Source organism: Uloborus diversus, chromosome 2, assembly GCF_026930045.1.
Source record: "Uloborus diversus isolate 005 chromosome 2, Udiv.v.3.1, whole genome shotgun sequence".
Lineage (NCBI taxonomy): Eukaryota > Metazoa > Arthropoda > Arachnida > Araneae > Uloboridae > Uloborus > Uloborus diversus.
Window position 1 is genome coordinate 114528423 of NC_072732.1, and position 18347 is coordinate 114546769.

At 35.5% G+C, this 18347-nt stretch overlaps 2 protein-coding genes across 3 annotated transcripts in view; both read right to left on the reverse strand.

Moving 5' to 3' along the window:
* Positions 1-18347, reverse strand: part of LOC129215998 (protein FAM89A-like) — a 260114-nt gene that overhangs the window by 114297 nt on the left and 127470 nt on the right. The window lies entirely within an intron of this gene.
* Positions 1-18347, reverse strand: part of LOC129215995 (protein HID1-like) — a 64939-nt gene that overhangs the window by 10709 nt on the left and 35883 nt on the right. For both annotated transcript variants that reach the window (XM_054850127.1, XM_054850129.1), the window contains exons 15-17: positions 15771-16016; positions 13075-13319; positions 11099-11364 (exon numbers count right to left, since the gene is read on the reverse strand). In XM_054850127.1, the coding sequence (XP_054706102.1) occupies positions 11099-11364; positions 13075-13319; positions 15771-16016 (757 nt within the window). The remainder of the gene's footprint in view (positions 1-11098; positions 11365-13074; positions 13320-15770; positions 16017-18347) is intronic.

Here is an 18347-nt window from a genome sequence, read left to right on the forward strand (position 1 = left end):
CGTATAGAAAAAGGGTATAAATAATAAGTGCACCAGAGAACATTGTCTCATGAAGTGTTCTTACAAAAAAAAAACTGCTTCGAATTTCGGCAAGTGCCTAACCAACGCGCGTTTCCGCAAATACATGTGTTCAAGCTCTTTATTGAACCGCCCATGCTTTTTTAGACTACAACCACCAGAGTCGCATATTCAACCTCTATTGTAAAGGCAAGACCATAGTTGTAAAGGCGGCAGGATTGGAGGGCAGTTTATTTACTCTGGGGGGATCAAAAATTTCGGCAAAGTGACTTGTTCACTTATATCTACTATTCCAAGAAATGCCCAAGAATAACAGCCAGGACCTTATAATACTGCAGTCCTGCTAACAGCTGCATTTCTTGGAATCAGAGCTCGGGTCCCCAGGACCATTGTGTTGAACAGCCAACCTGCAGCTTAATGTGGTGGAAGCAAAGGATTTTCTGATTCCCTTGTTTTTTTTCTTTTCTTTTCAAAGGGAAACCAGAGAGGTTTGCTAAAATATTTTAAAAAGAGATTTTTACAAGAAAAGTTGTGTCCGTGTCAGGATAAGTAAGTCTCCACACTAGAATAAAAGGAGATTTAATAGTTTAACCATAAAAATGGGGGTGGGGTTATTAAAAAAAATATCCGTAATGAGGGGTGTTCATACTTAAGGGTTGTACGTTCGGCGAGATTTTCACTGTATAAGAATTAACAAAATTTCTAATATGCTGGTAAATAAAAAAATAAACAATTAATAGTCTTTCGCGGCTATTAATTGTTTTGTGGCAAATCAAATGTATATGTAACTGAAAATTTCTATGTACATCATATTTCATGTATAAGAGATTCAGTAAGTTTACTTGGTTACAGGTGCATAATCTTCAACTACGTTTTTGATAAACAATAGAGGTTTAGCAGTAACTTATTCAAGCTAAACATTCCTCTTAAAAGAAATCCCAGAAGTAGTTCCAGGCTTTAAAATAAAAACTTATTTGTAAGAATTGGTTATATTTTATTATGACTATCAGAGACGCAAGAAAAATTGCGTTGCTGAAAACTTCTCGCCCCCTCCCCCACCCCATGCATGAAATTTTAAAAATCACTATAAATTGATGAAATTTGCGAAGCTTTTGCCCCTATCACTCGTTTAATCGGGTCCTTGACAAATTTCCACGAGCATAAATCTCTGCTATTTGTGAAATTTCTCTTAATAATGTGTAACGAGTAGGATAGTAGGAAAATGGGGCATACTGCAGATAACTTTGTCCTCATTCACCCCTTTTCCGAATTATCCTTTTCTTTCTGGGATTTTCTCTTCTCCCCGTATCAGGTGGTCTAGGAAGGGCAATATGATACTTTTTGCAACGATCCAAGGTTTGGTTTTCACGTACGGAAGTATGGCAGTGGGCCCCCCTTCTCTCCACTCAGGGTCTGTTTACTGAATAGGAAAATTAGACCGCGGTTTGTGCTATTTGAGGCCCCCAAATAATGGCTAAAACTGTTTTAGCAAATGGAAAAAAAAAACTAATGTTTAGCTACAAGAGGGCCCCGAAAATTGTTAGGCCTAGGGCCCCGATATCTTAATTGGGGGCCCTTGGTCAAGGTTCTGGGGCTCTAGGGGTCCCCAGAACCAATATAAGTATTTGAAACTAAGTTTGATTTACGGAAAAATTTAATAAAATTGAAAACAAATCTCAACTCCGTTCCCCCCCCCCCCCTCTTCTCCAATCCAAATCCACCGAAAACCTTCTCTTGGCTGCCTTTTTCCGGGCTCCGATACGGCCAGGACTTTTTCCTTTTCTTTCAGGGATTTTCACTTCTCTCCATGGTAGGTGGCCTAGGAAATCGACAAGCCAAGGTTTGGTTTTCGCACATCGAAGTTGGACTGTGGGCCCTCTTCTCTCTACTTAGGGCTTGTTTACTGAATAGGTCTACTAGGCCATACCGAAGCCTCTGCTATTTGGGGGCTCCAATTGGCTAAAACTATTCTAGCAAAAGGAAAAAATTGTATTGTTTGACTACAAGAAGGCACCGAAAAAGTGCTTGACCTAGGGCCCCAATATCATAATCGGGGCCCCTGGGTCAATAAGTTTTTGGGCTTTAGGGTCCCCAGAAAAAATATTACAGCTTAAAACCAAATTTGATTTTTGGAAAATGTTTACAAAATTAAATGAAAACAAAGCTTAACAGTTTTGGGGATCCTTCTGACTCCCCCCCCCCCCGTGGTGCGGTGTCTTGCGTTACGTAGTTACGCCATTGAGTTATGTAGTTAATCGTTAGCCAATACTTAATGATCTGGATGCCGTCGGGCCACAATGACGGATCTACTCATTTTTTTGGCCTAACTTGTATAACGTAAATACTTTTTTCATGTTCAATTTTAATACCTTCTTGAGGCCCTTATATTGTGGGGGACCCCCCATATGCGACGATTGAGGTATGGAAAATCTGCCACTGTTAGCCCTTTAGCAGCTGAAACAAAAGGTCATGGTCTCCATGACCTTTGAAAAATGAATTACAAAACCTTTTGGTAGGGGCCCCATAGCTGTTGTGTATGCCCCAGATCCCACATGTATAAAACATTTCCTGTTTGACAGCAGTAAAAGGTGAGATAGAGAGAAAAAAAGGAAGGGAGCCCCATTTTTTAAAAAACTTTTTCCTTTTTTTTTTTGTCGAAAAGAACTTTTTTCTTACATATTTTCAACTTTAAGATTTCTCCGGGGCCCCTGAGAACCTCGGGGCCCCTAGGCAACTGCCTACATTGCCTATTTAGTAATCCGGCCCTGGGGGGGGGGGTATTCCCGGAACAACAAAGCAGTGGTGAAATCAAAAAGTATTTTAGGCGGGGCGCACTTTTGTGTCTAAAAAACGCGATGTAAACCATACTTAGTAACATTAGGGGATCAGCAATTCTTAATATTTCAAACTGCAGAAAAAGTCTTAAACGAAAGTCGATGTTGTTAGAAGCAAAAGGTGAATAAAGCTTCTGGTTTGGAAGGGGATTCATGCCCCAGAAAAAATTTGCAATATGTAGTAGTTTTTAAAACGCAGTTTTACAGTTCTTCGTGATATTTTAGTGGAAAGAAAACTGCGTGTGTGTGTGTGGGGGGGGGGGGGGGGCTCCAAGGCTATTTTTAAAAATTTAAGTCTTATAAATGTGATCATAGTCCATATCTATAGTTTGAGTTAGGAATGAGACATATGGACTCTCCCCAATCGATTTTTGGAAAAACATATAGAAATATGTACCCCCCTCCCACACTACCTCTAATTTTTCATAATTGAAGTTCCAAAAACGCTATGGTGAACAATTTTTGATACTGTTACCAAACGTGGTGTTCTGGAGCTCTGTCCGGGAAATTTTTCAAATTGAAGTCCTAAAAATGAAGTTCTTATGCAATACTCCATCGTATTATAAAGAGAATTTCAAAGGCTGCTGTCCCAAAAGATTTTCCACCCTTAAATATTACGAAATAATAGTTTTCAAAACCAAAATGTTAACAATCTTTGATGATATTAGAGAAATGGGATCGGAGGCCCTTGTTCGAATATTTTCCAAAATTAAAGTCTTAAACACATGAGTGTCAGACCATATTTGGTAACGTTAGAGACAATGCCGTTTTTCAAAACTGAATCTCCAAAAACGCAATTTTAAACGATTTTCGAAGTTTTTAGGCGATTAGAGGATCTTGGAAATTTAGCAAAAGTGAAGTCCAAGAAACGAAATTTTAGATACTCTGTAATAACTTTGGCTGGAGAGAGGGCTTCGGAGAGGAAAAATTTTGAGGACTAATAGAAAAAATGAAAAGGAAATAGAAAAAATGAAAAAAAAAAAAAAGAGGGAGAGCGGATATGAAAGAAAGAGGATTGGTGTAAGGAGAGGGGTGGAGGTGACACACAATTCGCCGCCAATAATCTGAAGCTGTTAAAAAAATTAATTGTCGATAATTTCTTTTTGAAAAAAAATTAAGGTTTTCCCCCAACATTATTTATTTTTTTCTTCTTAAAATAATTGCGTTTTCCCAAAATGAGATCTTTTCTTCCCTTCAATAATAAAGAACATTTTTTTTAAAAACATAAACTCGGCATTTTGTGAGGAGGGTCACCGGTATTGTGCCCCCTCCCCCATGAATGCACCAATGCAACAAGAAAAATTTCTTTATTTGCATGACTTTCTTTTACGTTTTTTTTTTCTTTTCAAATGGATAAAATTACTTCAATTCTTAATATGAGCACAGCTATATTTTTCTCGCACTAGCGACGTGAGATGATACACCGAATTTGTTTAAAGTAAATTTACTAGTATAGCGGCTGTGAAATTTTTCCCCCTCTGCGTTTCTGGGTGAAATATACTAAATTATTTTTTTTTTTTCAAAACGCAACCAAAAATTTTGGGGGTGCAGCGCACCCCCTGGCACCCCCGTAAATCCGCCTATGATCCTGTGGTTAATAAGTAAGATTCAATACTTTGAGGTTGAGGAAAAAAGATGCACAAATATGCGGCAGTGTATAATCGCACCTAATTAATTTTACTTTTTTTTTTTGAACAGATAATTGGTGGAAAATGCGTAAGGAATCTGAGTACTGAATTTTGTAAAGCAAAAAAAAAAAAAAAAAATTTTTTTCTTCATAAAATCAATTTTCCCTGATTTTTTGTTATTTTTTCAAAATTCCCTGATATTTCCCTGATTAATAAAGTTCCCTGACTTTTCCCTGATTTCCCTGATCTGTCGCCACCCTGTAAATCCACTACAAGTTCGATTACGAATTTTATGGAAAATCTTGACGTTTCGGATGCAGATTCCGATGTCACGTTCACAGATGAGACCCTCTTGCAGGATACTCATCCTAACAAAGAAGTCCCCGCTCTCTGCGATGGAGGTGCCTGGCATCATAGTTGCGCAGCTTAACCTTCATCATTGCCAGTCTGCTACTGCTCTTCTCAGTAAAGACTTGGCTGAAGGAAGAATTGACATTGCCCTAGTACAGGAACCCTGGGTTAACCACGGGAAAATCCTCGGTCTGGGTAGCTGTGGTAATCTCTTCTATGATCTGACTTGTAGTAGACCGAGAGCCTGTGTAGTTGTTAACAAGCACCTGAATGCTCTCTGCCTACCGAAGTTTCTTGACCGTGATAATGTCGCCATCCGAGTATTTAATGAAGATGGTGCTTCGGCATGTTTCATGTCGGCTTATCTACCCTATGAGGATGAGATTCCTTTAGCGACCTCAGCCAGGAATTTTGTAAAATTCTGTGTGCATGCAAGGCTGAAGTTCATTATTGGCTGCGACGCTAATGCTCACCACATTGTGTGGGGAAACAGTGATTGCAACAAGAGAGGTGAGGAACTTTTAGAATACCTGTTAAGTAACAACCTAAATATCCTCAACAGAGGTGATAAACCTACTTTTATTACCCGAAACAGATGTGAAGTCATTGATCTAACGATATGTAATGACAGAGCACTGAACTGCGTAAGTGATTGGCAGGTGTCAGACCGGATTACCCTATCTGACCATAGACTAATCCTTATGACTTTTTCAGGTCCTGCACTAAGCGTACTGCAGGAGGAACGGAATCCCAAACGAACATCTTGGGATTCCTATAGGGAAGATCTAAGGGTCTCCCTATCAGGTAAGAATTTCAAACTTACTTCGTTGTTAGACTTGGAACTAGCAGTTGATTCAGTTCAACATTTACTCCAATCTTATCAACATAATTGCAATGCAATCTCCACTAGTTTACCAAGACGAGTTTCTTGGTGGTGTAAAAATCTTAGTGGATTAAGAAAGAATTGCAGAAGACTTTTTAATAAAGCCAAGAAGACGGGCGATTGGTCTTTGTACCATGAAGCTCGCAATAAATACAATAAGGCTATAAGAACCAGTAAACAGGATAACTGGAGACAGTTCTGTAGCCATTTGGACAGCATCTCTTGCATTGCTAAACTCACGAAAATACTCTCTAGAGACAATTTTTGTCAGCTGGGTTCCATTGAAAAGGAAGATGGTTCCTTTACTGATGACAGGGAAAGTACTCTAACAGAGATGCTTAGGGTACACTTTCCTGGCTCTGTAATTAAAGATGACGAAAATCATCCTGATATTCCGCTACACCCCTTACGTGGTAATAAGGAAAGGTGGAAACTAGCGGGTGTAAAATTGAGTGGGCCATCAATTCATTCAAGTCTTTTAAATCTGCTGGATCGGATGATATTAAACCTGCTCTTCTGCAGAAAGGTATGGATATTATCACACCACATCTTTGTAGGATCTACAGGTCCTGTCGTGTTTTTGGCTATGTGCCTTATGCTTGGAGAACTTGCAAAGTAATTTTTATACCCAAGCCTGGTAAGCCAAACTACAATGTGGCGAAAGCCTTTAGACCCATCAGTCTTACTTCTTTTCTCCTAAAACTCTGGAGAAACTGATTGATAGGCACATCAGGGATTGTGTTTTGAAAATCAACCCTCTTTCTAAGTGCCAGCATGCTTATCAGCCTGGAAGGTCCACTGAGACTGCACTTTATGAGCTGACAACAGCTCTGGATAATGCAGTCAATTCTCTCGCACACAAGGGAATTGATCCCATGATATGTACCTGGGTTAATAGTCTGCTAACAACCCATATGGCAAAAGCTTGCATGCTGGGCAGAACTATGATGGTGGGTAACTGCCGTGGCTGCCCACAAGGGGGCCTTCTCTCCCCTTTGCTTTGGTGCCTGGTGGTTGATGAACTTCTGGAAAGAATTCGTCTCAAAGGTCTGCACTGCATTGGCTATGCGGACGATATAACCCTTGTTATTAGGGGTAGGTTCCATGAAACTGTTACAAATCTCATGGGGTCTGCCCTTAAGGAAATTGAAAAGTGGTGTTTGGAGGCAGGTCTCATGGTCAATCCGAATAAGACTTATTTGGTTCCCTTCACTCGTAAACGTCTCAAAGACCTGAAGATAATTAAGTTCTTTGGTTCGCCTCTTGCCTACTTTAGTGAGGTCAAGTACCTGGGTGTGATCTTTGACATGGAATTCTCACCTTAAGCAAATTACCGATAAGGCCAAGAGAATCTTTTGGTCCTGTAGACGAGCAATTGGTATTAATTGGGGCTTTTCTCCAAAAATCGCTCACTGGGTTTATACTAGAATAATTGTACCTACGGTTACGTATGGGGCAATTGCCTGGTGGGGTAAAACCTGTACCATTACGGCTGAGGGTTGCCTCGCCAAAGTACAAAGGATGGCTACTATTACTATCACTAGTGCCATGAGAACTACTCCTTTCCATAGCCTTGATCTACTTCTAGGCCTTCTTCCGTTGCATAAGCAAGTGGAAATGGAGGCGATTCTGTGTGCATACCGCCTCAAGCTCATGGGTCTCTGGAAGTCCCCTCGTTACCTGTCTCTGTACGATAAACTGAGTGCAAAGACTAGTAAGCATCCTTACTTTATGATGCCTTCTGACTGGATGTTAAAACAATTCAGCTTTAATGCCAATTATAACATTGTGTTTCCGTCCAGAGAGCAAAAGAAGGATGTACAGGATATCATTGGCAATGCACACGAAATCTGGTTTACAGATGGTTCCAAGACTTCGTCTGGAACTGCTTTTGGTGCATATTGCAGCAGCAATGACACTAATCTGTGCTTCTCTTTAGGGAAGCTAGCTACTGTCTACCAGGCAGAAACTTTAGCCATATTGGCTTGTGTAAACAACTGCCTAGATCGAGGCCTAAGCGGGAAGGTTATCAGAATATTCTCTGATAGCCAAGCTGTGTTGAAAGCTCTCAATCGTAACTCGAGGCCAAACTCGGTTTACTACCAAAACAGTTTGGGAGTGCCATAATGCACTGGTAAGACTAGCTGGCAGTAATAGGGTCTCCCTTTACTGGGTTCCTGGTCATCGTGACATTTTAGATAACGATTTGACAGATCAGTTAGCTAAACAGGGCTCCAATGTACCGTTTATGGGACCCGAGCCTGTCCTCTGCCTGCCCTACAATGCAGTAAGGACTACTGCAAAGAACCTTCTTATGGATGAATCTTATGGCCTGTGGCTTCAGTCCGAGTCTCAAAGACAGGCCAAGATTCTGAACCAGCAGCCTCCCTGGCTCAGGTCCAAGGAACTGCTTAACTTGAGCAGGAATGAGATCAAGAAGTCTGTTGGGTTACTAACTGGACACTGCTCTCTTAATAGGCACCTTAATCTGATGGGTGTTATCAACAAACCTTTGTGTAGAGGATGTCATTTTGCTGATGAAAGCTCAATTCATGTGCTATGTGAATGTGACTTCTACTCTGCACAAAGATTTGAGCACTTGGGATACCACTATGTAGATCCCTGGGAACTGCCTAGAATTTCGGTTAGGCAACTGCTGAGATTTATTTCTGTTACTGGGCTCCTTTAGTAGTCTAAGCGGGGATAGTACAATACACCTGTGGTCTCGGTGCTCGCGCTGTTTTCGAGCGCCCCCCTCTTTTCACTTCATACTTCATACTTCAAAGTCTTCAAAATAGTAAATGCAACCTCAAATCACTCTTTATTTTCTTATATCATTATTACAATATGTAGACTTAAAATTAAGGTTTCTTTAATTACATATATATAACAACTCATTTTACATTTTTATCAATTTTAATGTAGTTAATTTAACATTAGCTGTTTTACTCGTTTTTCTTCTGTTAGCTACTTGTACACAGTTGTATAATTCAGAAATAAAAAATATACATTAGTTGGTGCACAGTCATAAGACATTTTCTTTTTTTCCTAACCAATGTCAGGAAAATTTAATGTTTAATTTGGTACTTTTAATATGAATTCAAGTTATTACACTGTTAACAATTTTTATGAACATAAAATAAAAAAGAATATTGTATTACTTAGTTACATTAATGATGCATTAATACATCATAAATATAGTACATAACTCCGGTTATTTTTAATAATAAATTAACAAAATTACCTATGAATAATTTTTATTTTTATATTGATAATATCTTAGTTGAAAAGATAAATATAGAAAATATCAAAATATCATGATATTTTGAAAATAAATATCGGATAGGATATTACGTGACATATATCATGATATATACCGGCGAACCTTGCAGACCATTAGAGACAAAAATTCTGATTAGGTACACTAAGTGATTATGGCATTTTAATACTTTATATTAAGCCTCCACATAAGTATTATTTAGCGCTGTGAAATGGCTGTGTTTTTGTTTTTTAGATGGTGACAAAAAATAAATAAAAATAATAAAGAAACTGAAAACACTTTTTTAAGGTAACTATGAGCCGGACAAGAAATTGCACATTTCAAGAATATTGCCGATATATGGCTTAAATTAGAAAAATAATGAATTTAAAATAAAAAATTAATTACAGAAACGTGTGCTACAATGTGAAGTTCTTTTATGCTGGGTCATATTGCATCTTAGTAGTCGAAAAGTAGGATTTTTTTTAATATGCTTTTATTAGCTTCACCTGTATGTATGTATGTATCTTGTAACGGAATCTTGCAGCTCAAATTTCGCCCACTTCCTGCGATCGGATTCTTTTGAAATTTGCAACGCGGCCTCAGACCCGATGACAATGCAATATTCTATAATCAAATTAATTAACTCTTTTAATTGTTAGTTTCCGCTAATTTTAATCAATATTTTGGCATAAATCCAACAATGTAAAAAAGGAAAAAGTTAAAAAAGTACATTAAAAAATGCTCTCAAAAATTATTTAAAAATATCTACAAAAACCTTTAATTTTTCTGCATCAGACAAAATTTGTTCCAATGTTCCAAGGTAATTAGAACATGAAATATAATTGTTTATAACTAATTTCATGCTAAAATTTAGGTGACCTTCAATTGGAAATTTATTGCTGATTAGACCATTGTTGAACAAAACTTTTATTCAAATACATCTCAAATTTTCAAAGTAATATAAATATGATTTCCGCAAACATACATCGATGACTCACAGTAACTTCCCATCGGGGTGCCCTTGTCTTAACTTTAAGATATTACCTCGCACTCGTTTTATAAATAATTTCATCAATTCTGGATAAATATTTCAACTGTATATAAAAATGCATATGAAGTAATTGCAATTTTGCCTGATAATTCTCCACATAAGACTAAAAAACAGAAAAATAAAATAATAGTTTAAAAAACTTAAAAAAAACTCTTTCGTAGCAAAATGAACTAAAAAGTGAAAAATAATCTTTGGATGATAGTAGTTGACCAATCACGAAATTTTAATGTAATACAAGAAAGAGTGGGGGGGCTTCTTATCAGTTGTCTTGAATTTCTTACATTTGTTGTCCAAGTAAAAATGTAAGTAGACAGCACCCTACGCTTTTTTGTATTACATTAAAATTAAGTGATTGGTCAACTACTATCATCCAAAGATTATTTTTCACTTTTTAGTTCATTTTGCTACGAAAGCGTGTTTTTTTAGTTTTTAAACTATTATTTTATTTAAAAGTAGGACATTTAATCGAAAAAGGTAGGAAAAGTGGGACAAGTATTTTGATTTAAACATAGGGATTTTTCAAAACAACTAAAAGGAAATAAGGCAATTACTACAACCCATGTCATAGCCAGGATTCAGTTTCAGAGGAGTGGGGGGCGGTGCATGTGTTTACCATTAAAGAGAGATGCATGATGAAAAAACACCTTCAAAACGCTTCTGACCCAATTCTTGCTCATTTGTATGTAAAATGATTCTTGAACAAAAATATGGTCACTGTTTTCTCCTATCACGTCCTGCTTTTTGAAAATGGCACCCCCAATTTTTTCAGTTTTTGACAGTTTCATAGCCATTATTTGTATTTGGAGGGGAAATGAGCATTATATTAACCATTAATATTCTTTCGATGTATCAGAGAGGTGCAAAGTTTTAAAACATGAACATTTGGAACAATTAATGAGACTCGTGGAGAAAAATCTCCTAAAATATTTAAACAATCATCAAAATCCAGCTTGTTTTTCCAAACATTTGTTTTGCCATTTTTTTCACCAATTGCATTATAGAATCACAATTAAAAAAAAAAAAAAAACTTTATACAACTACAGTATAATTTTTAATTCAATAAAGTCTCACTTGTCTATGCAAATTTTTTCGACTTGAGGTACAAGCACTTGCAGAAGTCTCATTATTGTTTGAAGTGGCAACTTCTGCTTCCATGAAATAACCCAGTCAGAAGTAGGTATCCAATTACTTAAAGATAAGCCTGCCATCGAACCAGTAGTAGAAAAACTAGCAGCAGAACTTGCTCGCGTCCTGTTGAAAGTGTTGTTAGGAGCAGAAGATGTAGCTTCTGAGCTGGATGAGTCAATAGAAGGAGTAGGACTTAAAGGAGGTGAGATCTACAAATGAAAATTTCAGAATAATTTTTCTTTAGTTTTGAATTAGACTAATTCAAAAGCTAATTTTGTGCTTGAAAAAAAATTGTTTTTTCTAATTATCATTACCATGATTTTCCTTTTTATGTATATGTGGGTAAGGTGAATTGGGGGAAGTGCAGCCCTTAAATTGTACAGTTCGACTTTATTAAGGCCTAGACATTACAAGACTTGATACAAATTTTTTAATTTTTATTTCGTATGTTACCTGTTTTAGTGTGTTTCCCGAGACATGAGCCCGTTAAAATCATTGCAGGTAAAAAAGTTGAAAAAAACATTTTAAACTATTGTGCTCTAGGGCCGCACTTTCTCAATAAAAGTGGGGCAAGAGCATCACATATCTAAATTTTTTTAAAAAACCGTTTGAGAAAATAAGGGGCAAGTGCAATCAATAGAGTATTTTTTTTCCTGATTAAAAACAATTTTTTTATTTTAATTTTCACCTATTCATTGGGAAGTTATTACATTTTTCCTAACGAAACCTGTCAATGTAAAATGAAGAATGTTCAAGGAACAATGGATTATTAAACAAAATTATGAAGTTTTTATTTTAAATTAAATAAGGAACATGAAAGATAACTTTTGTTATGCTAATAAGCTTAAAAAAACAAAATCAAAACTTGCATACCAAGGAATAATCTTCAAAACTTGAATATCAACGAACTTATAAAATATTAACTTAATAATACAAAAGGTAATTATACAACTGACAAAAGGTAACATGTTTTTGGCGAACTTGAACACATTTTTTTGTATAAGTACACTTGGTATAGTAATTAATAATAAATAAGTATAGTAATTAACAATTTAATTTATATTATATTCTGAAAACATTACTTGGAATATCTTATTTCCTCTATGATCTGAAGAGGGATTTGGAAGGATTGATGCAATGTCGTCGTCTTGGATCTCGCTAATGTTGTCTCTTGAAGGATAACTAAACACAGTGCTATAATTTCCAGACGCTTTTAACTTTAAAAATTTAATTTCAGGGATATTATCATCATTTATATTAGTAATTTGTCCTACAAAATGTTTAGTCATCTTTTTTGTAGAAAATCTCACAAGAACCCAGTCGCCTACCTTTCTCTCCGTTGGATGCCTTCCCCACTGAATGATATCTTCTTGCAGTTTTTGCTCTGTGGCAATCATTTTTTCGACTGTCATTTCAGCATGTAAATCTTCCCTTAAACTCATATTTTCATTATCGTCACTTTCTTCCTCCTCGAATAATTTCGGAAGAATTACAAATTAATAACATTGCTTCATTAAATCGTTGCGAACAAATTATATCTGTCATAAAATAACATTGCCGGATTAATGGTAAAGTGCAGCCCCAAAAAATGCGAGGCTGCACTCTAACTAATTTTGCATTCTTCTCCAATCAGTCATACTTATAACTTGCTGCACACAACCAAAGATAAGCAGATGTATCAATACAATTTGATCACATATCGAAAACATTTAAATATTCATAGAAAATCATAATGTTTGTAAATACCATAGCTTATATTAAAATATCCCAAACTTAAGCCTGTTTTGTTGTGTAAGTGGTCTCAAAAGCATAAAACTCAGACAACTATAATATCAAGTTTAAGTTAAAAAAAATAATATTAATAAATAAATAAAATAATAAATAAATGGAAGTTTGGATATTCCTCATCAGAGGTTTACTTGTGGCAATGAGTTCTCAGATTTGTCTTCAGTATTTGCTGTTTCCACTTTACTGCTAGAAACACTCTTCAACATTTCTTGACCTTCAGGTTCTGAACTTTGAGGTGATTTCGTCAGGCTATCTAATTTTTCAGAGGAATTGGGAGAAAATGCAGAATCTGGCAATGGAGGTGCAGTAGTATCTGTAGGACTTGTAGGCAAACTTGGAGGGTGAGCACGTTCTCTTTCAGTCATTTTGTCAATGCCTATGACCAGATAGAAAAATTGGATTAATCTTTTTCAAAGGACAATTTTTGAGTTTAGTTACATACAATTTAATATTTCATATCATCTATTAAGTTCTGGACACTTTTCAAATAACAATATCTGTCCAGCTTCATCTGATACAACTTTCAAGCCGGGTCAATGTTTTTGAAAACTAATTGATTGAAGAAAAAAGAATTTAAAGCTTGTACTTATATGTTTCTTTTCCTGTATAAGTAGTCTTTCATATATATATGAGCTCGAATTATGCAGCACAATTTTCTCTCAAGTAAAAATACTTTTGGAGCAAAACAAAATTAGCAATTAAATTTTAAAAAGGAAACAAAACATAAGGAAAATTTTAGTGAATAAATAAAAATGATTTTTCTTAGAAGAAGTAAATAATCACAGCAATTCAGAAATCTGCAAATGGAAAAATGATAGCAATAATTATTGATTTGCATAAAGATTGTAGTAATAGAATTATCTTTTAAATTTACAGACCACGGTCCATCCAAGATGTTTTTGGCTAACATTTTACATTCACCTCATACATCTGAGGCTTCTTTAGAATGCAAATGAACTCAAAGGAGAGATTATGTCAGAAATAGGAGTGTAATCCCTGTGAAACTTCTTAAAAGTGTAAGTGGACCATTGAACTTTAGGAGCAGCAAATCAGACAATGTTGCTGTAATTTATTTGTGCTCTAAAAATGTCTGAGACATGCTAACTGAAATATGAGCTCAAAACATCCTGAATGAATCACAAGCTATAAGCTCATTAAAAAATAATTCTGTTATTGATGTGGTAAGTGAACCAGATCAATTACAGAGTTATTTTTTACGACAGGAGAGCAAGGAACGTAGTATTCTAAAAAAGAACCTTAGTTATTGTGTTAAAAAACCACTTCCCTTGTTCTTAGACTTAAAGATTACTACAAATGAAACATGCTCTTGAACCTAACAATGCATAATATCTCGGTTAATTGAGTGGGATTAAACTGATTTGAACCAAGAACTGACACGATAACTAATAAGCATGTTTCGATTCCTATTTAGCAAGACAAACCTATCATATGATCATAAAGAAAATATAAAGAGCAAAACATAAAATTCTACATTAAAACTGCAGGATAATTTAAAGCAAAAGAAAAAAAAAATATGCAGGAAATCATGCCTGATTTAAATGACCTAGAATGATAACGTAACTCAAAAAATGCAAACTTAGCCAAAGGAGAAGCAAAAAATGTGTGAGATCTGAGCTTGTTCATCTAATAACGTATACGTATATATATATATATATATATATATATATATATATATATATATATATATATATATATATATATATATATATTTTTTTTTTTTTTTTTTATTTATTTTTTTTTTTTTTTTTGAGATCCGAGGTTTTTATTCTAGGCCATCAATTTATAGCTTTGTAGATTATACAAAATCAAATACATAACACCAAAAATATTTATTGGCAAACTATTTCCAATAATTAAATTTTTTTCCTCGAGTGTGAACAGGTATATGCTTAGTGCTTGTTTTGGTCCTCAAAACAAACCCTTAATGAAAATTCCAATTTCAGTCAAACTTGCTTTTAATGATTCCTAATGTAACAATAACTCAGATTTCCCAAGGAAACCAGAACTACTTGATTGGCATAATGCTAGGTCAATGGGATCATAACTCACTTTTAACGAGTAAACCCCGGACATAGCGATACATGCAATATACCAGACAGCCTAGTTATCACATCCTGAGACTGCAGTTTTGTTTTTATTAGAAATCCTCAGTCAGGAATAGTGAATAACTCAATGAATAACACAAGCTCCTGGCTTTGAGGCGGTAACTTACTGCTGTATACCCAAGCTTTGCCTTCAATTCATGAGTCGAACCGCACCATGCTGCGGATAGTCGCTGGTAAGATAAATTCACTGTATCTACCAGTTTGTTGACACTCTCAGCTTCAATGAGATGACATCTGCCTCCAACTCGGTTACTCACCATTCCTGACTGAGGAGCTCTAATAAAAATAAAAACTACAGTCCCAGGATGTGATAACAGGGCTGTGTGGAATATTGCATGTAGCCTTAGTCCTGGCTTAGGGATGGTAACTTACTGCTAATATAGCAAGTAATGTTTTTCTGGTCCATAAAATTTCTATTTCCTTTTTTCTTGCTCAGTTATTATTATTTTTCTTAAAGTTCCTTTAACATTCCAAAGTCAACTGAAATTTAGTGATGTGTCATAAATTCCTGTGAACAAATGATGGCGGCCTTCCTTTTGCTGTGTGGTGTAGAGAAACCTTTGAGAGTTCTGTACCTATGTCACTTGCAAGGATACTTAAGCTGAAATTTAAGTTAAATCATACTAAAGGAAATACTGAAAGCAAAATTGATAACCTCAAGTCTTAAACTAATAAAAAACCAAATTAAGAATGACACTTACGAGGTGTTGCAGCTAGTGATGCATTTAGAGTTCCTTTTTCTGCTGGTTTAGCTGGAGTTGATCCTTCCATACTTTGGTTGTTTGTTCCTGATGCGTAGCTATTCAGACTCATGTTACTGTTAGAAGGAACTAGTTTGTTCCTTTTGCTAAGCGATTTTTGAATCGTGCTATGATCGGTTGGAAGATTAGCCAAAGAGTGGAATACATTGCGCTTACGAATAATTGTATACACCAAATTGGAATTTCCTGACAAAGAAAATTAAATAAATAAATAAAAAATACATAAAAAATGAGTATTTAAATTGATGAATCACTTTTTTTTACTAGTGAGAATTATCATGAGATGAATCTTAGTTCTCGAGATTAAATTTATTTCTACAGGTTCTTTTACTGAGATATGCTATCATCTAAGTGTGTTCTAAGTAAACAGTATAAAAAAGAGCATTTAATAACTAATCATTTCTGCTGCAATTAAGAGGTGGTCAATTACTGGTTATCTAAAATACTATCAATTCCAGTAATTGACCAGAATGGAAAAGTAATGAATTTCATGATTTTAAAGGGTTTTTTTTCCCTCTAAAGCAAAGTGATTACAAACAATCTTTTGTTTAAAGTTGAATATAACACAACTTTTATCCAGAAAAAAAGTATTTTTACAAGTAACTGCGGCCTGGCCCATGAAGAGGCTTGGAATAGGAATAGTGTTGATTTGAGAGGATAAGGTTATGGGAAAGGGACTTGGCGCTAAAACTGATGTGTTTTCTGCCTGCATTGCTACTATTAAATATTAAATATATAAAATATTATTGAATATTATGCACGGGGTGCTAAAAAAGTAACTTTTTGTACATACGAAGTCCTAGAGGTTGATCCGCTGAACTAATCAAGCAAAAATTTTTAGAAAATTTGAACATTTGTTCAACAACTAAGCACATCAGTACTTATGGTTACTGTTACAGTTACCAAATTTCGAATTGCAGCACCCACTTTTTTGCGAAAATTGATCAGTATATTGAATAACGACTGATAACATTGGAACAAGTGGTCTGTGCCTAAAATTGTAAGCTTAAAGCAATAGTATAAAGCAAGATAATAATTTTTAGCTCTAGGAACAGTATAAAAAGGGGGATTTTCGACTCTCATAACTCACAAGGTTAGACAGTAGAACCAATCACTAAAAACCATGAAAAAAATCATTGCTTGAGGAAAAAAATTTCAAAATACAGAGTGAAAAGAGTTTTTTCAGTTGGTGCTTGAAATTGCCAACAAGCAAATTTCGTCACACGCCGATCGTTCCAACGTCATTTGAGACAGCGAAAAGAAAAGGGAAGCAAGTGACAAAATTAAAAATTTCGATCTAACCAGTACAAATGGTGGGTGAACCCCTCCTCTGTTTTGGAGCAAGAGATATTACCAGCTCTGGTAGGTGCTGCTGTACTGCAGGATTTAGAAAAACTTTTCAATAGCCTATCTAGGACCAGAATTTTAAAAATGCTTTTCTCAAAACTTGAAAATGTTTACTTACATCCCTTTGCTTCCCATTTCCTTATTTGTGGTTTTTCAGTATGCTGATCAGATTGTACAAGTCAAAAATGAATGTTATGTGTTGAAAAGTTTGAGATTCGTTCGCTGTAACCTTGATCATTGCATTGTTTAAAATCATTATAATCTCTGGCTCAAACCTACAAATAACCATATCTAAAATTTTGGCTCAGTTGTTTCTGAGGATAAGCCGCTAAGGCTTTGGGGGCATTTGGGGAAAGTTACTTAGAGACCACCTTGTATAGACGCATTGCTATATGATTTCAAGTCGTCAGCATGCACTCTATCCCTCTTAGGAGTTTTGAAACGTTGAACTGAGACACCCTGTATGTACATATAAATGCATTGTAACAAATTAGAAAAAAAAAAGAATAAAAAATCCAGCTTAAAATCTCTCAACTTGTAAAAAAAAAATCTGTCAAAAATTTTTTGTACGAGAGCTTCTGCAGTCCCCCAATATCACTAAAGATAGCCAAAATTTTTGTTTTTATTGGTTTAATTTTGAAGTGAAGGAAGTGAGAGTCCCCGAACTCAGCCCTTCCTCTCACATCATCAAAGATGTGCTACAATTGCGTATGTAGGACTTTAATTTCGAAAACCTTCTGGGACGAGTTTCAAATATTATTACCACCTGTTAAATCGCTTTAGATGGGTAAAAATTGCATTTCTAAAACTTCAATTTCAAAAATTTTTTGGGAGAGCACTTTGAATCCATTTTTTTTTAAATTATCGAAAAAAAAATGAAAAAAGGAACACCTCTCCCTCCTTTTGTCCAACAAAGGGGGGGGGATGCAAAATTTACACTTGTCTGTGGACACTGCTATGCATCTGGAAAAGAACAAAGAGGTGCAGGGGATACGATTTTGAAAGAGTGGGTACGTTGTGGGAGTTGTAAGCTATCAGTTTGGCCTAGGGCATAAATATGCATTTATCCAGCCCTGTTGATGCATTAAATTTGGTGTAACATCACTTATTAATTTTATCTCATCATTGTTTCACTTATTCGTTCCATCAGAAATACATAATTGTTTCCCT